The 15,947-nt window shown below is 36.7% G+C and overlaps 2 protein-coding genes across 6 annotated transcripts in view; both read left to right on the top strand.

Moving 5' to 3' along the window:
* Window positions 1–2,649, top strand: part of LOC149137249 (uncharacterized) — a 10,541-nt gene extending 7,892 nt beyond the window's left edge. The window contains exon 2 of the mRNA XM_089347878.1: window positions 538–2,649. Within this exon, the coding sequence (XP_089204004.1) occupies window positions 559–2,595 (2,037 nt within the window). The 5' untranslated portion in view covers window positions 538–558 and the 3' untranslated portion in view covers window positions 2,596–2,649. The remainder of the gene's footprint in view (window positions 1–537) is intronic.
* Window positions 2,650–9,049: 6,400 nt separating this feature from the next.
* Window positions 9,050–15,947, top strand: part of LOC106875158 (putative ATP-dependent RNA helicase DHX34) — a 51,256-nt gene continuing 44,358 nt past the window's right edge. For all 5 annotated transcript variants that reach the window (XM_014923177.3, XM_089347876.1, XM_014923178.3 and 2 more), the window contains exon 1: window positions 9,050–9,508. In XM_014923177.3, coding sequence (XP_014778663.1) covers window positions 9,135–9,508 — 374 coding nt within the window. In that variant the 5' untranslated portion in view covers window positions 9,050–9,134. The remainder of the gene's footprint in view (window positions 9,509–15,947) is intronic.

Raw genomic sequence — 15,947 nt, forward strand, 5'->3', positions numbered from 1 at the left:
CCTTCCAATGCAATGTATACCAGAAGGTCTGCAAATCTAACGGAGGCCTCAAAAGACATTTTAAAATTCACAAAGATGAGAACTTAAATGCAGCTCTTGGTGGTCCAAATCGGATATGCAATCTATGTGAGTATCTTTTCAAAACATTGTCTGGTTTAAAAAGCCACATGATGGTTCTAAAAAGCCACATCAGATGCCATGATGGTTCTAAGGTGTTGGTACAAGAGGTGGTCAAACTCTGCATAGGTAGTAAACAACCACTATATATATATATATATATATATATATATATATATATATATATATATATATATATATATATATATATATATGTGTGTATATATATATATATGGCCGTGTAGTTAAGAAATTCGCTTTCCAAATCTTTGGCACCTTAGACCAGTGTCTTCTATTGAGACGTCCAAAACTTTGTAAATGGATTTGGTTTACGGAAACAAAAAGATGTCCGTTGTATATATGCGTGTGTGTGTTTTACACATTAACGTTTATTTTCCAATTATTTCTCTTTTCTTAAAGCTAACGCACGCCGTATTTTCCATGGAAAATATTCCTGATAGTTTGGATGGGAAGAACAAATATGATCTAAGTGAGTTTTCTTCCACTTTGAAAGACCAAAACCGTGAAAATGAGACTCGGGCAACTGGCATAAATATGAATGACTCTGGTGAAAAAACTGCGTGTTCAAATAATCCAATCGCTATATTAAATGGGACCAGTTTTTCCGACAGTCCTATTCGACAATGTGTCCGACAGTCCAAGAGACAAAGAAACAAGATCTTGAGCCGTATATTACAGGCAATTTGTCAAAATCGAGACATTAACATCTTCGTCCAGCTGATGAAACTTTTAAACTGTAATAAAAAACACAAACGTTCTGAAGATTCACTAAATTGTAAGATTGCTATTGATGATAACACTGCCCTTAGTAGTGCGAAAAAGAATAAGAAATGCAAGGATAAACCGGGAAATACCCTTTCTACAATTTCGCAAAATAATAAAACACGTACTGCCTGGTGTTCACGTCACATAACACAATTTATTGAGATTTTAGGCTTGAGCGAACAAATATCCAAAGAGAAAACACATAACTCAAGTTTCAAAATTACAGAAACAAACAAGAATCAAAGCTGCCAAATCCTTAAAAATAAACCATTAGCTTTTCTAGAAACTGTCTTGAAAGTTCTGAAGATGAAAAACTACCCGGAATTGTTGTTGATTATAAAGCCAAGTCAAAAAGCGATTATCAACAGAAATATTAGAAGAAATATTCTTCAGATTGCCATTCGTACGAAACCCAAAATACAATGTAAAAATAACAGGATGATAGAATTATTTAAACCAAAAGATTTTCATACTGCAAACAAGCTTGTTACTAAAAACAATTGTTTAAGCGAAAAATCTACACATTCGCCAAACTCTGGTGACGGTAATAAATGTAACTACGATCTCAAGGAGAAAATTGCTGATGACCATAAAGAATACGTAAATCCCAGCAAAACTCAAAGTGCATCAGAGAATTCGACTAAGGTTGAAAAAGATTCAAGAAACACAAATGAACCTGTGGAACTTATAAAATTTCCCAAAACTCCTAAGAAAATGATTGATCTGCGATCAATAAAATGTTCCAATAATAAAAAATTGGATCAAAAAAAGAAACCAAAACACACAGTAAAAGATATAATAGTTGAAATAATAAAGAGCAATTTGGAGAAATCTAAACTATCTTCCCTATCTTCTGTGAAATTAAATGAAGATATAAATAAATTTAATACATCTGGATCTGGACCATCGATGTCCCAAAAAGTAAGCGCTTGCTATGACATAAATTTGACTAGATCAAACTATTTACAACGAAAGGGTGTTGAACCGACTGAGAGCGTGCAAACAGGTCCAAAATATTCGTTGTTATGTAAGAGAACAAACGAAAGTGATTTAGGGAATGCACCCGATCGACCTTTAGCGAAAAGAAGGCCTTCAGGCATTGATGAAAGATTTTTTGATGATAATGTTATACTGACAGGTGTACCTTGCTCAGCAGAATTCAATGAGGTTATTGAAGAAAGAATAAAAGATAGTCAAAACATGGCGATACAAATGTATAAATGCAGACAAGAAGATGACGTTAAAAACGAAATATCGAAGTATAAAAGGTGTTTATCTTTCCTCGAACTAAAGCAACGCTTCGAATTAACAAGCACGTTAGGCAATTTTATGTGTTGTCCCATCGATAGACAAATCTCTTTACATGTTCAACACTTAAAACAAAGACGTCTCTTAGAACAACAGTTGAACTCTCGACTAACGCGCCTTGAAAATAGATTTGAAAATTTGTTTGACGGTCTTACCAATCGACAGACAAAAGTTCTTAATGTTTTGAACATGGACTTCGAGAAAAACTCGTTAACAGCTAGATCCCTAACACTTCCTCTACGTAAAGGACCAACTCGTGAGAACAAACATTCAATTTGCTATCAACAAATCACGGCTGCACCTTCTATAATGATAACACTTTTGAGAGAAGATGAAGTTTATGACACTTTCTACAGTCACAGGCTCCCTTGGAATCACTTATAAATTCAACAGAAAACATTTTTATTTATATTAATAAAATTCTTTTTATCTTTGAAATGGAGAGTTTTTGATATTTCTAATATCGTATGTTTATTTTATTTTTTTTATTTATGTTTTTCGTAGACTGGAAATTTTAAAACAATACTTCTATCTGATCAAATCTCTCAATATCTTATCTTTAAAACTATCAGAACAATCAACTGCGCAAGCCCCTCAAAAATATGTCTTCATGCCCTTATAGTTGTGTGCAGTAACCGAATAAAATGTTTTGTGACATTTGGTTGCGACCATGTACGTTCTAATTTCGAATGCCATTGACGACAACTTTGCCTTCCATCCTTCCAGTCAAATACTGAGCTCTATATTATTGACTATAAAACCATTCCTCAACATTAGAAATGTTTTTATTAGTGTGGAGAATAAAATGATTTTGGCCAACTCTGGAAAGAAACACGAAAAAATATAAATAACCAGCAATACATTGGGTCATTTAGGAACGAGAAGAAAGACGAAGACTGCGATGTAGATCAATATAATTTTTTTTTTTTCTTTCAGATCAATGTTTTAAATCAAACACAAGTAAAACTATTCTAGGTACATTTTTTAAGAGAATGTGAAGTTAATAGATTCAATATAAACAGTTCATGCACGACAACACAAATGTGAAAAGAATTATATGACAGACACCATTTTTCAAGGAAGTTCTAATGCATGCAGTTATTACTATGTCATAGTTCAAATGTTCATCAAAATTTTTCAGTGAATAATATATAAGATGTCCCAGAATTAACTATTTCAATGAAATCAGGCAGATAAAAAAAAACTGACAGAATTTTGTTTATTAGTTAACTATGATACCAAAACAAAAAGATTTATAAATTTTACGTCAAAACTTTATTGAAAATTTTCAACGTGTCCCGTCTGTATCTCTGCAGATTTTTAATCTATCCTTAGCGTTGCGAAGCTTATTTTGAAGCATCTCAGGAGTTATCTCCTGCGCTGCTGACCGAATGTGTTCCTTAAGTTTAGCTAAACTATTGCTCTATCCTGGGGATGGAGGTAGACAAAATGATTGCAGCTAAATTGAAAAAAAACTATCGTAGACAGGTAAGCGGTATCCAACAGGAATAAAAATAGAATTAAAAAATTATAAAATTATAAACAAATTTTAAAATTTATACACTTTTAACACATTAAACATGATAAACATAAATAAAAGGGAGTTTTTTTTTAATTGTCCGATTTCACTAAAATAGTTTATTCTGGAACACCCTATATTATAAACAAACATTTGACGTGATTGCTGAGGCAGCTCGTAGATAAAATCAGTGGGGGTGCTGCTTCAGAAAATTTTTAGCCGTTGTTTTAATACAAACAAATAGAAAGAAAATTTATACATAAACTTGATCGGTTCGCGTTTTAGCCACTACCGAGTAGTGTGTTTAACTTGCTCACTGAACACCCCCGCGAATTCCCTCTTGTTTTTCAAAAATCCCCCGTAAATCACAAATTAAGGGGAGGGGATGTGCCCTATTTTTCAAATCCTGGTAGCAACACTGAAGCTGGAAGCAGGATAGTAATCTAATTCTACACTTTATCACATTCAAGAAACATATCTTTCAGCACACCGGGGTTGGCACTGCATGAACGACAGTGCTATCTGCCTCCCTAGCGTGCAGCTTCCTACCTCGGGTATGTGGGCATGCGCACAACAGCCAAACACCGTGTCGCTGGTACTGTGAAGCGCACAGTTCTATACAAGGACTTTTGTATTTTTTTCATAAATTAGGGGATGGCTACTGACATTAAGCTTAACGATTATATAATCTACAAGTATAAAGAAAGAATTAAAGTAAAAAAAGGACTCATTATATTGAATGTTATCGATAATATCGAGTAGAAATAGGGGGTGCTGAAGTTCCTCAGTACCTATACACGAGCCGTGATTGCGTGAGAAAACGTAAAGTTGATAGTTTTTGTATAAAATTATGTATGCGTATCTGTGTTGACATATTTGTCACAATGTGTGTGCATTCCAACGCGTGTGTATACCTTTATAAGCAAGAACTGCAAGGTTGATCACTGCCGTTCTCATCTTATCAGGAATACTGGTGCGAAGACTGGCTGATGGAACTAAGTTAATTTGTTAAGATTCAGATATTAAGTTTCTATCAATGAGAACTTGTTTCGATTGAACTATACTGATGCGACGAAAATGAATTAATGAAGTAATTTGAAATAAAGTGGGAAGTAAAGATCGCTTGATATAACTGAACGTTTGTGTACAAGCACAGGGGACCACTCCCGGGGGAATGTCTGGGGGCAAACAGGTACAAACATTTGACCGTAAAGTCAGAGCACCACCGTAGAGATATTTAATTGGTAGGCAACTGATTCTTTCTTTCTCAAGAACGTATATCCCATAGAACAAGGATGGGATACTCTAGCTATTTTTTTTTTACTGATATCTGAACAAGGCTTTGGTTGCCAATTAAAACGCTCTATCGTGCCATTAGATGCAAACTGGTAGACAATGATACGTGTAAGTTTACCGAGCAAAACAGGTTAATTTCATGAATAGATGGGATTCGTTGGCAGGAGTTCCAGGACACACCAGCAAAGCACAGAATTTCATGGAAACACGCTGTTTCTTCATTTCAGCCATTACAAAAATCGACGAAAAGAGAAGCATTGCAAAACAAAGACGTACTACGAGGCAGTACGAGCTATCTAGATGACGCCGGTTAGCAGACTTTTGTCCGAGGGTGGCATCAAGTGGCTTCTAGCGGCGGAAGCCCGAACTACAACTGACTAATTCCATAGAGAACGTTTCCGGTTACTTTGGGTTACCTCCTTATATGTGTCGATCTCACACTATTTCCAAAACCATCACCTTACCTATGGGGAATTAAAAATGTAATCAAACTGCGAAGTGCTGAATTGCAGGTTCTATGTTTCTCCAATAGACAGAAACAATTCTGGTCAAGAGATTGGAGACAACTCTGAAATCCAAAAAGAAGTTACTTCCCTTGTTTTGAACAGGCTTAACCCATTAATAGGACAGTGAATGAGAACATTAAATAAGCTATATCACATTATCTCAGTATCCTATTTATAGGACGCCGAGTATTTCCATTTCTACTTGAAGTAAAGGAGTTTTAATTATTATTTTTTTCATTTTAACCTATTTTCAATCAGCTGTAAAAATTTAAAAGTAATATTCAGAAATTTTATATTAAAGTTTATTTTTCTCACTAGGAATTAAAACCTATTTTGAATTCAGTACAGGAAATAAACTACAAATATAAGAACGATTAAAAGTTTGATGTTGGCTTGGGATACAGAGTACAATGTAGTTGATGGCTATGAGCCCCAATATATCAAGCGGTAGATCGATATTATTGTGTCTGATGATTGAAACCCGTTTACGTGTTAGGGTTTTACCTAGAAACAACAGTCAAATTTCCCTCAAATTACAACCTAGCATCTCAATAATATGATATTTAAGAATAATATGATATTTATAAACTGTGTCAGTAGAAAAAAGAAAGCATGCTGGTGACGAGAATTCCTTTCATTACAAGTCTGTTTGATTACGGTTGGTGTGGAAGTAAACGATTCTCTGAAATTTCATCACAGGAAATTACTTCGCAGTAAATACATTGCCTAGGTAATTAGATCGATAGCCAGTACACAGTTGGAGGAACCGCTATAGAGAGGCTGGAATCTGTAAGCAGGTTTACAATCTGCTGATGTGTGCTGAATGGTTGAGGAGCCAGAAGTCACATTTGGAATTGTTGACGCTAAAGCCCCTACAACCAAGTTCCTCAATCATCGTCCTTGCAGTTGCAAGGATCTTATCAGAACTCCCCACCCATATACACACAAAACAAGCATCGTCAAGATTCCAGACATTCAAGTCCAGATCAGCTCCCATCTTGGTAACGTCATCGATACCCAGTGCAAAAAGAGCGGGTCCGAGCTGGTCACCTTGTTGGACTCCAGAGGCAGATGGGATGAGATAGTCATCAAAGGAGAATCTGGTGGGCTCTCGATGAGCTTGCCAAGTAAAGTGGTAGAGCTGTGGGACATTCTCCTTTACTGAACGGAGGATGACATTCCGACTGATCGTTGTCCACTTAGGTGATATTAAAACTAGAAATTATTTTACAAGAAAATTGGCATCGGTCATTCAGCTAATGATCGAAACATCCAATCTAATTACCTGGATATATATTTGAAAATTTTGAAAAAACAAAACATTCAAGTAATGAAATAGCTATCGAGTAGAATATCATCTTTGCAGAACATTCATATCACAAAACGAAATATAAAGACTGTGTAGCCAGAATCCAATATTCATCAATGAATATCAAAACACCGAAATACAATATTCCTTTCTACTCTAGACACAAAGCCCGAAATTTTGGGGGAGGGATGGCCAGTCGATTAGATCGACCACAGTACGCAACTGGTACTTAATTTATCAACCCCGAAAGGATGAAAGGTAAAGTCGACTTCGGCGGAATTTGAACTCAGAACATAAAAACAGACAAAATACTACTAAGCGTTTCACCCGGCGTGCTAACGTTTCTTATTACTTTATTGCCCACAAGGGGCTAAACATAGAAAGGACAAACAAGAACAGACAAACTGATTAAATCGATTATATCGACCTCAGTGCGTAACTGGTACTTATTTAATCGCCCCCGAAAAGATGAAAGGCAAAGTCGACCTCGACGGAATTTGAACTCAGAACGTAGAAGCAGACGAAATACCGCAAAGCATTTCGCCTGGCGTGCTAACGTTTCTGCCAGCCTTACCGAAATACAATATTATTTAAGAGAGATTGTTCATAATTTCCTTTTTCCGCTTCAAAACGTCTCTGCATCTATCAGGCCAGTTGACATCTGTTCCATTATAATTGCCAAACATAATCACATATTACATAGCATCCTCTTTTCTCCGGACTCTATAGCATTTCAAATGATCCGACTGGGCGGAGCTCCACCAGTTTCACGCCACTTATCCCTAGAAGTACAAGTGATTCTCTCCTGACCTATCAGAAATAGTTAAGTGGTTGATTAGAATCACAACTTTAGGTATGACCCTTTACATACCATACACAGCAAAAATTTAAGACTTCCAAGCGGTTTACTCGTAGCTGCAATGAAGAACTGTATGGCGTTTACCCAGTAGCATGATTCTTATAAGACCTCTATTCTGTGTACAAAGGAAAGTTCATGCATCCCATGGCCTTCAAGCATTCCTGTCGCACAAACTACTGCCAACAGTACCTCCTCCAACTTTGCATATTCCTCTTCTAAACACTGGTGTCTCCTGTTAGCAGTATCTCCATGGAGAAAGCCTTCACTTTTGCTGCCATTTTGCTCCATTTCTACACTTTATACTATAGCGTTGATTTGAAATCTAACCGCTTTGGTAACCGGTTAGACACCACGATCGAAACCATAGCAGTTTCATGTGATCGGTCTATTAAGCAACTAATCAATGTGAAGCCGTCGCGTAATTCAATCTTCTAAAATCTTTTTCTTGTAGCTTATAAAAAAACCACTATGTATAGTTACGCGCATTGAATTTACTAGGCACTTTAAACATGTAGTGATTGGAACACCAACCATGAAATTATCAGTTCAAAATCACGAGTATGTCACAACAGTTTCATAAAGACAACCCCAAAATCGATCAATCAGCTTGAAGTTATGGTGTAACCAGCATCTCGTATGTTCTGGTGATTCGCGCCCTACCCTGCTAGCGCCTGAATCACGGTAGACCGCCGCAGATATTTAAGCAAAGCAGTTCGTGGCTCTTGCCCTGTTTTAACAATTGGCGGCGTATTTATACCTTCGTTTTTCACTTTTCCATATCGCTAATGGCTAAACCAACGCGGTGAAGCTATTCCTACTTACTGTTCTGATAACCAATAAATCTGTAATAATTTATGTACGATACATACATAATTTTTCTATCAATAAAATTTGCTGCTACACGTTTGCGAGTTTGCTTTTGTTATAATTCATGTAACGAACCTGATCTTACATTCGATTAAAACGGATAAAATATCCATCTTTTTCACGACCAACCGCTCTGTGATGGTCTCCCGCAAACACATATATATCATTAGCTCGCGACAAACATTAGCAACTTCAAAAGCAGAATTCTGTCGTTCTTTCTTATCAGTAGATATAAATAAGTCAATGAAAATTAGTTGCTGTCATTCTTCTAAGAAATAACAGCTAAATTTCTTTCAAAACAGACTGTATATTTCATAAAAGAAGGATTGTTCTAGATGCACTATATCTGCAACAGAGATGGTATAGTCATGGTTGTACGCCTTCGACGAAAGACCTGTTCAATCAGCAGCAAAGATAAACATCTAGAAAATATTGAAACCGGAATTATATTTCAGGGTGACTAAACTCGGCCGATACCTACCGTATGACGGTGTATATCGAAACAATTTGTAGTTCCATAAATAAAATGTGAAATCACTTGTCTGTAATAAAACATATTGCAGGAAAATGTCCAGCTCGGAAGAATCTTTCGATTCGCACAAGAAGAAGCATTCAAAAAAACATGGACATAAAAAGAAAAATCGAGACAAACATGAAACCCGAATGAAAGAGTCACACAAGGACAACAAACATAAGAAACATCGTTCAAAACATAGGCATTCGTCCAAAGACGCACAAGAAGAAAGATATTCAAACCCAACTTCATCAGATTATAAATCGGAATCTAGCCGGGATAAAATTCTTCATCACAGTTCCCCTAGTGATAATCGATCTCCCACTGTTACACCTTACCAACAGCCACATTATCAGTGTTTAGACTTTAAAAAACACCGCCATTCTTTAGATAAAATATTTTTTTCCGATGACTCTGTTATTAAAAGGTAGAGTATGTATGTTATAAATATTTACCCTCCATGAATTACTTGCGGAATAAATATAGAGCGAATACGCCAGTCTGCACACAGCGCTAATGTACGAATGATGGACTTCTAAATTTAAATTATTCTGCAAAGATCAATCACCCAAGCTAGTGATGATTTCATTTACCTTATAGATATGTGTTCTTGTTAATCATTTAAAATGTTGGCACTGTCATGGTATTAGCTGTCAGAATTGAAAGTAGAACTGACAAGGAATGTTACTGCTGGTTTGAGTTGATTCTTTGGCTACTGACTAGCCGGAGCTATCTATTTGTCTGTCTGTCTGTCTATCTCACTATCTCTCTCTATCTATCTATCACTCGTTCACCTCTGTTTGTGTCCGTAGAATTTATCAAATTAGAAAACGCAAATTTAATATAAAAATATATTTTCTGAAATTGCAAATTATTTAAAATATAAAAATATAATTTTCAATAGAGAGAATTTATCAAAATAGAAAACAAATGAAGTTTGAAGTTTAAGTATAATAGGATCGACCACTCACGACTAGGCTGCGCGTTCGGGACCACTCTGCTTTAGTAGTACCCTTATACTCTGTGTGTTTTCAAACGCATGGATATAGGTGTCAAGTTTGTTCCAATAACTTTCGAGTGATAGATAGACAGACAGACAGACAGATAGCTCGCTCCGGCCAGTCATGGTATTAGCTGTCAGTAGCCAAAGAATCAACTCAAACCAGCAGTAACGTTCCTTGTCAGATTTTTCTACTTTCACTTCTGACAGCTAATACCATGACAGTGCCAAAATTTTAGTTTGGCAGACCAAGATTTCTCTTTTTTTTTTTTTTTTTTTTTTTTGAGGTATTGCAAAGTTGTCCTTTGGGGTATGTTTAAACAAAATAATTAGCACTCAAAAATTTGCTGTTCAGAATTTCTTAAAAGCAATGGTTTCGAAAGTAATTTCTATGTATGAGGGTGCTGACACTTATAAAACGAAGTTTAATCAGTTTACACAACTAAACTATAATTGTTTACAAATACCAATAAAGCGTGGTTAGGAGTAAATAAATATACAGGGATCATATACCTGCTTGCTGTTATTGATTGTCCTTAAGTCAGGCCTGGTCAATCTTGCACGTCTATGATCAAAAGCATTCCAGTATTGACCATACGTCTCCTTCCACTTTCAGAACATTGCTTATCCAATGTATTATCACTTTTGAGACGTTGCTATAGAACAGAGTCGGAAACTACCTTGTGCACCAAAAACTAATTTCTTTGGATGTGCATGTTTTAAACATAGATTACGATTCTGAAATAAATAAATAAATAAATAAAAAGAGTTTGCTTCCACCCTTTTCACTTTTTACTTTCTATAAAAAAAAATTCAGTCTTCTATTTTAAATATCTGAGAGGTTCTCAAAAATATACGTTAAACTTTTATAACATAAATCTGAACAAGTTTCGGGAAAATAAAATCAGAATTGAGAAATTACAGTAAAGAATAAGGATGGGGTAAAAAAAATTCCCTGCAAAAAGAAAATTGTTTTTTTTTTTTTTTGCCAAATTGAAATCTGTGATGCCTAAAACACATATCCGAAGGAATTATACTAGATAATTTCTAATTCTATTCTATAGGAACGCCTTTCCGAGCTTTAACTATTTCTGGTTGGTCTATTATTCATACGCATTTAGTCTCGTTGCCTAAGTACACACTTGGTTACATCCATTCCCTGCATTGTCTTTCTTTTTACCCACCTCATAATTCACAACATCCCATTTCCACTGCAAGCACCATACACCGCTTCTCGTATTCCCTAGGTCCTTCGTACTTTAGACTCTTTCTTTCATGTCCTTTACTCCATATTGCCTTCCCAAAGTGCCACCAACACAATAATCAAGGCTATTTTTGTCAAATCAACCGTGCCATAAGATCAAGACATTGCATATTTCAGTATAGCTGTGTAACACAAGCACTTGTTCTGCCTTTATGTGCATACTCATGTGTGTGTGTCTAAGGTGGTTACGTGGTAAGAAATTTAATTTTCAACCACATGGTTCCAGATTCAGTCCCACTGTGAGATACATTTGGCAAGTGCCCTCTACTTTAGTTCTGGGTCTTGTGAGTGAATTTGGTAGACAGAAACTGAAAGAAGCTTATGTGTGTGTGTGACACAGCCATACAGACATACATATTGCATGTGTATGTGTGTGTATATATATATATATATATATATATATATATATATATATATATATATATATATATATATATATATATATATATATATATATATATATATATATATATATGTGTGTGTGTGTGTGTGTACATATTTTATGACTTTTGGCTGAATCATTAGCATGACAGGCAGAATGCTTAGCAGCACTTTGTTCATCATTACGTTTCGAGTTCAAATTCCGCCAAGGTTTACTTTGCTTTTCATCTTTTGAGAATAGTACCAATTGAGCACTGGGGTCGATATAATCGACTTACCTCCAACCCCGAAATTGATGGCCTTGTGCCAAAATTCGAAACAATTTTTGGTTACATGGTTCATAATAAGAATACGAGTTATTCCCCTTGCATCATGTATAATCCAGTTCAAATCAAAACTTTAAAAACTTTAAAAATTTGCATGTCTGCTTTAAAATACTTCTACTTAACCTAGCTATCTGTTTTCTAAATATATTATAGAATAAGTTCTTTAATGATTTGAGGTTGTGAGTTCGAATCCCGGACCTGGCTGCGTGTTGTTTTTCTTGAGCAAGACACTTTATTTCATGTTGCTCCAGTTCACTCAGCTGTAGAAATGAGTTGGGACGTCACGGGTGCCAAGCTGTATCGGCCTTTGCCTTTCCCTTGGATAACACTGGTAGCGTGGAAAGGGGAGGCCGGTATGCATGGGCGACTGCTGGTCTTCCATAAACAACCTTGCCCGCACTTGTGCCTGGGAGGGTAACTTTCTAGGTGCAATCCCATGGTCAGTCATGACCGAAGGGGGTCTCAGCAGCATATACATACATATATATATATATATATATATATATACATGTGAGGGTGCATGGCCTAGTGGTTAGGGTGTTGCACCCATGATTGCAAGATCATGGTTTCAGTTCCGAGATCAGGTGGTGTGTTGTGTTCTTGAGCAAAACACTTCATCTCGTGTTGCTCTGTGATCACTTCAACACCTGATGTATGGTACACTGTGCACCTGTTCAAGCAACATGGATTTGATGGAGGGAATGACTTAATGTACAGAACATATATTTGATCACTATAAACAAATCATCTGTGCAAGGCGTTCCACAAAAGCTGCACACTCATATGTCGTCTTTGACAGGAGAGTCCATCAAATAGCTAGATCAGTGCTCTGCAACCTTTTTTCACTTGCAATACATGTATGTTCTTTTCAAAATATGGCAGTACACCTAAACTAAAAGTATAACTAAAAGTGTAGGGAAAAAATTATATTCAATTACACTGCGAGACACCTAGCATCATCTCATAGCACACCAGTGTGCCATGGCATACCGGTTGTGGAGCACTGAGCTAGATCGATATGTGGTTATATAAATATGTATATATAAATAAATCAGACTGGAGTCTAGTGCAGCCCCTCATCTTACTAGCCCTAGTCAAACTGTCCAATGCATGCCAGCATGGGTAACGGACGTTAAAAGATGATGATATATATATATATATATATACACATGTCTATACATTATATATATATATATATATATATTGTTGTACTTGGGGATGGTCATATTGCCAGTTTAGCCAATAAAAACACACGCACTGTATATTTGGTGTTAATTTTTTTTTTTTTTTTTTTTTTTTTCAGCTTTATATTACATTAATCTTAATCTTAATCTTATTTCGGCCAGAGTTCTTTCGTCACACTTCTGTGACCTCATCAGTGGTCCTTTGTTTCCTTCTTTCTTATGTGTGTCTCACCTTGCTAACTATCAGCCATTTTGTATTTTGTATTCCTATTGTATGTGTCTACGCATGCGTGTCCTTCAATATGTCTGTGTCTTTTGTAAGTGCATGTGTGTATGGGGAGTGTCTGTATCACCTATATTCTTTGTTAATACGTGTTCGTTTGTATTAGTTTTTATTTATTTATATGTTCATGTGTGTGTGTGTGTGTGTTTTTTTTTTGTTTTTTTTTTTAATGTGTTTAATTAAATTTTGTTAACGTATGTAGTATTTAATTCCATTTGTTTATCTATGTATTGTATTATACTTTGTTCCTATTATTGGTTTATGGGTAACATGTTGTCACATGCTGTGGTTTGTTAGTGGTGTATGTTAGTGTTCCATTCTAGTTTCCTATTCAGGCTAGGTTTCCCTTCTATTATGTGTGTAGCTTCAGTAATTTGTCTAAGTGCTGCATCACTGCTATGTGTAGATAAGATTTTAATTTCTATGTTGTTGATTGAGCCTCTATGTTCTTGCTCAGCGTGCTGGTACAGAACTGATGAGTTCTTCCCTTCCTTAAGTTCCCTCCAATGTTCGTTTGCCCGCTCCCCTATACTCCTTGCTGTTTCGCCTACATATGTCGTTGTCTTATTTCTGCATCGTCCCTCTGTACATCTTATACTATAGACCACATTTCTGGTTTTGCAGTTCGTTTGTGGGCTAAATCTACATACGATACAGTTCCTATCAGTGCAGGGGGTTCTACTGAAAGGGTATGTTCTACTGATAAGGGATTTGATAGGGTTGCCTGGCCTTTCAACAACCTTAATTCTGAGCTTAAGTTTGTCTAGGGCCCTTCTAAAGCGGTACGCCAGTTCGCCTCTAGGGGTGGTGTCGACGAACATGACGCTTTGGTACTTGTGGCTATTGTACCATGAGCTTGCCTTCCCTATTTTCTTCTTAGTTCTTTCTATGGTGTTCCATGATTTGCTCCTATAGAGTAGGCAAATCCCATTCCTATCGTTGCGTTTGATTGTTTCAAACTTCTTCATAGCTCCTTTGTAAACCCTGATCCTTTCTTTATGGCTGTAACCCGAGAACTGCATGCGGTGGACGAAATGTTGTATATGTCTCTTTAATTCTGTAGGGTCGCACATGCAGGAGACATTTCGCATTACTCTGACGAGGTCTGCCATCAATATGTTGAATTTGGCATTGTCCGCAATAGCCGAGTTCTGGTGGGTCAGGTACTTGGAGGCCATAGGTTTTGTATAGTGTGAATGGAGGATTCTGGTTTTATTGTTCTTAGTTTCTAGCCAGAGTTCAGTATCTAATACAGGTAATCTATGGTTAGGGTGTTTAGTAGGGTAGTCTATCGTAACTCTAATACTCTGGTGGATGGAGTTAGCTATTTGCTGGATGCTCTCCATAGTCTTAGTTTCTATTTCTATTTCAGGGGTACTCTCTTATGGGGGTGTCTTTACCACCCCCACAAGAGAGTACCCCTGAAATAGAAATAGAAACTAAGACTATGGAGAGCATCCAGCAAATAGCTAACTCCATCCACCAGAGTATTAGAGTTACGATAGACTACCCTACTAAACACCCTAACCATAGATTACCTGTATTAGATACTGAACTCTGGCTAGAAACTAAGAACAATAAAACCAGAATCCTCCATTCACACTATACAAAACCTATGGCCTCCAAGTACCTGACCCACCGGAACTCGGCTATTGCGGACAATGCCAAATTCAACATATTGATGGCAGACCTCGTCAGAGTAATGCGAAATGTCTCCTGCATGTGCGACCCTACAGAATTAAAGAGACATATACAACATTTCGTCCACCGCATGCAGTTCTTGGGTTACAGCCATAAAGAAAGGATCAGGGTTTACAAAGGAGCTATGAAGAAGTTTGAAACAATCAAACGCAACGATAGGAATGGGATTTGCCCACTCTATAGGAGCAAATCATGGAACACCATAGAAAGAACTAAGAAGAAAATAGGGAAGGCAAGCTCATGGTACAATAGCCACAAGTACCAAAGCGTCATGTTCATCGACACCACCCCTAGAGGCGAACTGGCGTACCGCTTTAGAAGGGCCCTAGACAAACTTAAGCTCAGAATTAAGGTTGTTGAAAGGCCAGGCAACCCTATCAAATCCCTTATCAGTAGAACCCCCTGCACTGATAGGAACTGTATCGTATGTAGATTTAGCCCACAAACGAACTGCAAAACCAGAAATGTGGTCTATAGTATAAGATGTACAGAGGGACGATGCAGAAATAAGACAACGACATATGTAGGCGAAACAGCAAGGAGTATAGGGGAGCGGGCAAACGAACATTGGAGGGAACTTAAGGAAGGGAAGAACTCATCAGTTCTGTACCAGCACGCTGAGCAAGAACATAGAGGCTCAATCAACAACATAGAAATTAAAATCTTATCTACACATAGCAGTGATGCAGCACTTAGACAAATTACTGAAGCTACACACATAATAGAA

Source organism: Octopus bimaculoides, chromosome 2, assembly GCF_046866305.1.
Source record: "Octopus bimaculoides isolate indiv1 chromosome 2, ASM4686630v1, whole genome shotgun sequence".
Lineage (NCBI taxonomy): Eukaryota > Metazoa > Mollusca > Cephalopoda > Octopoda > Octopodidae > Octopus > Octopus bimaculoides.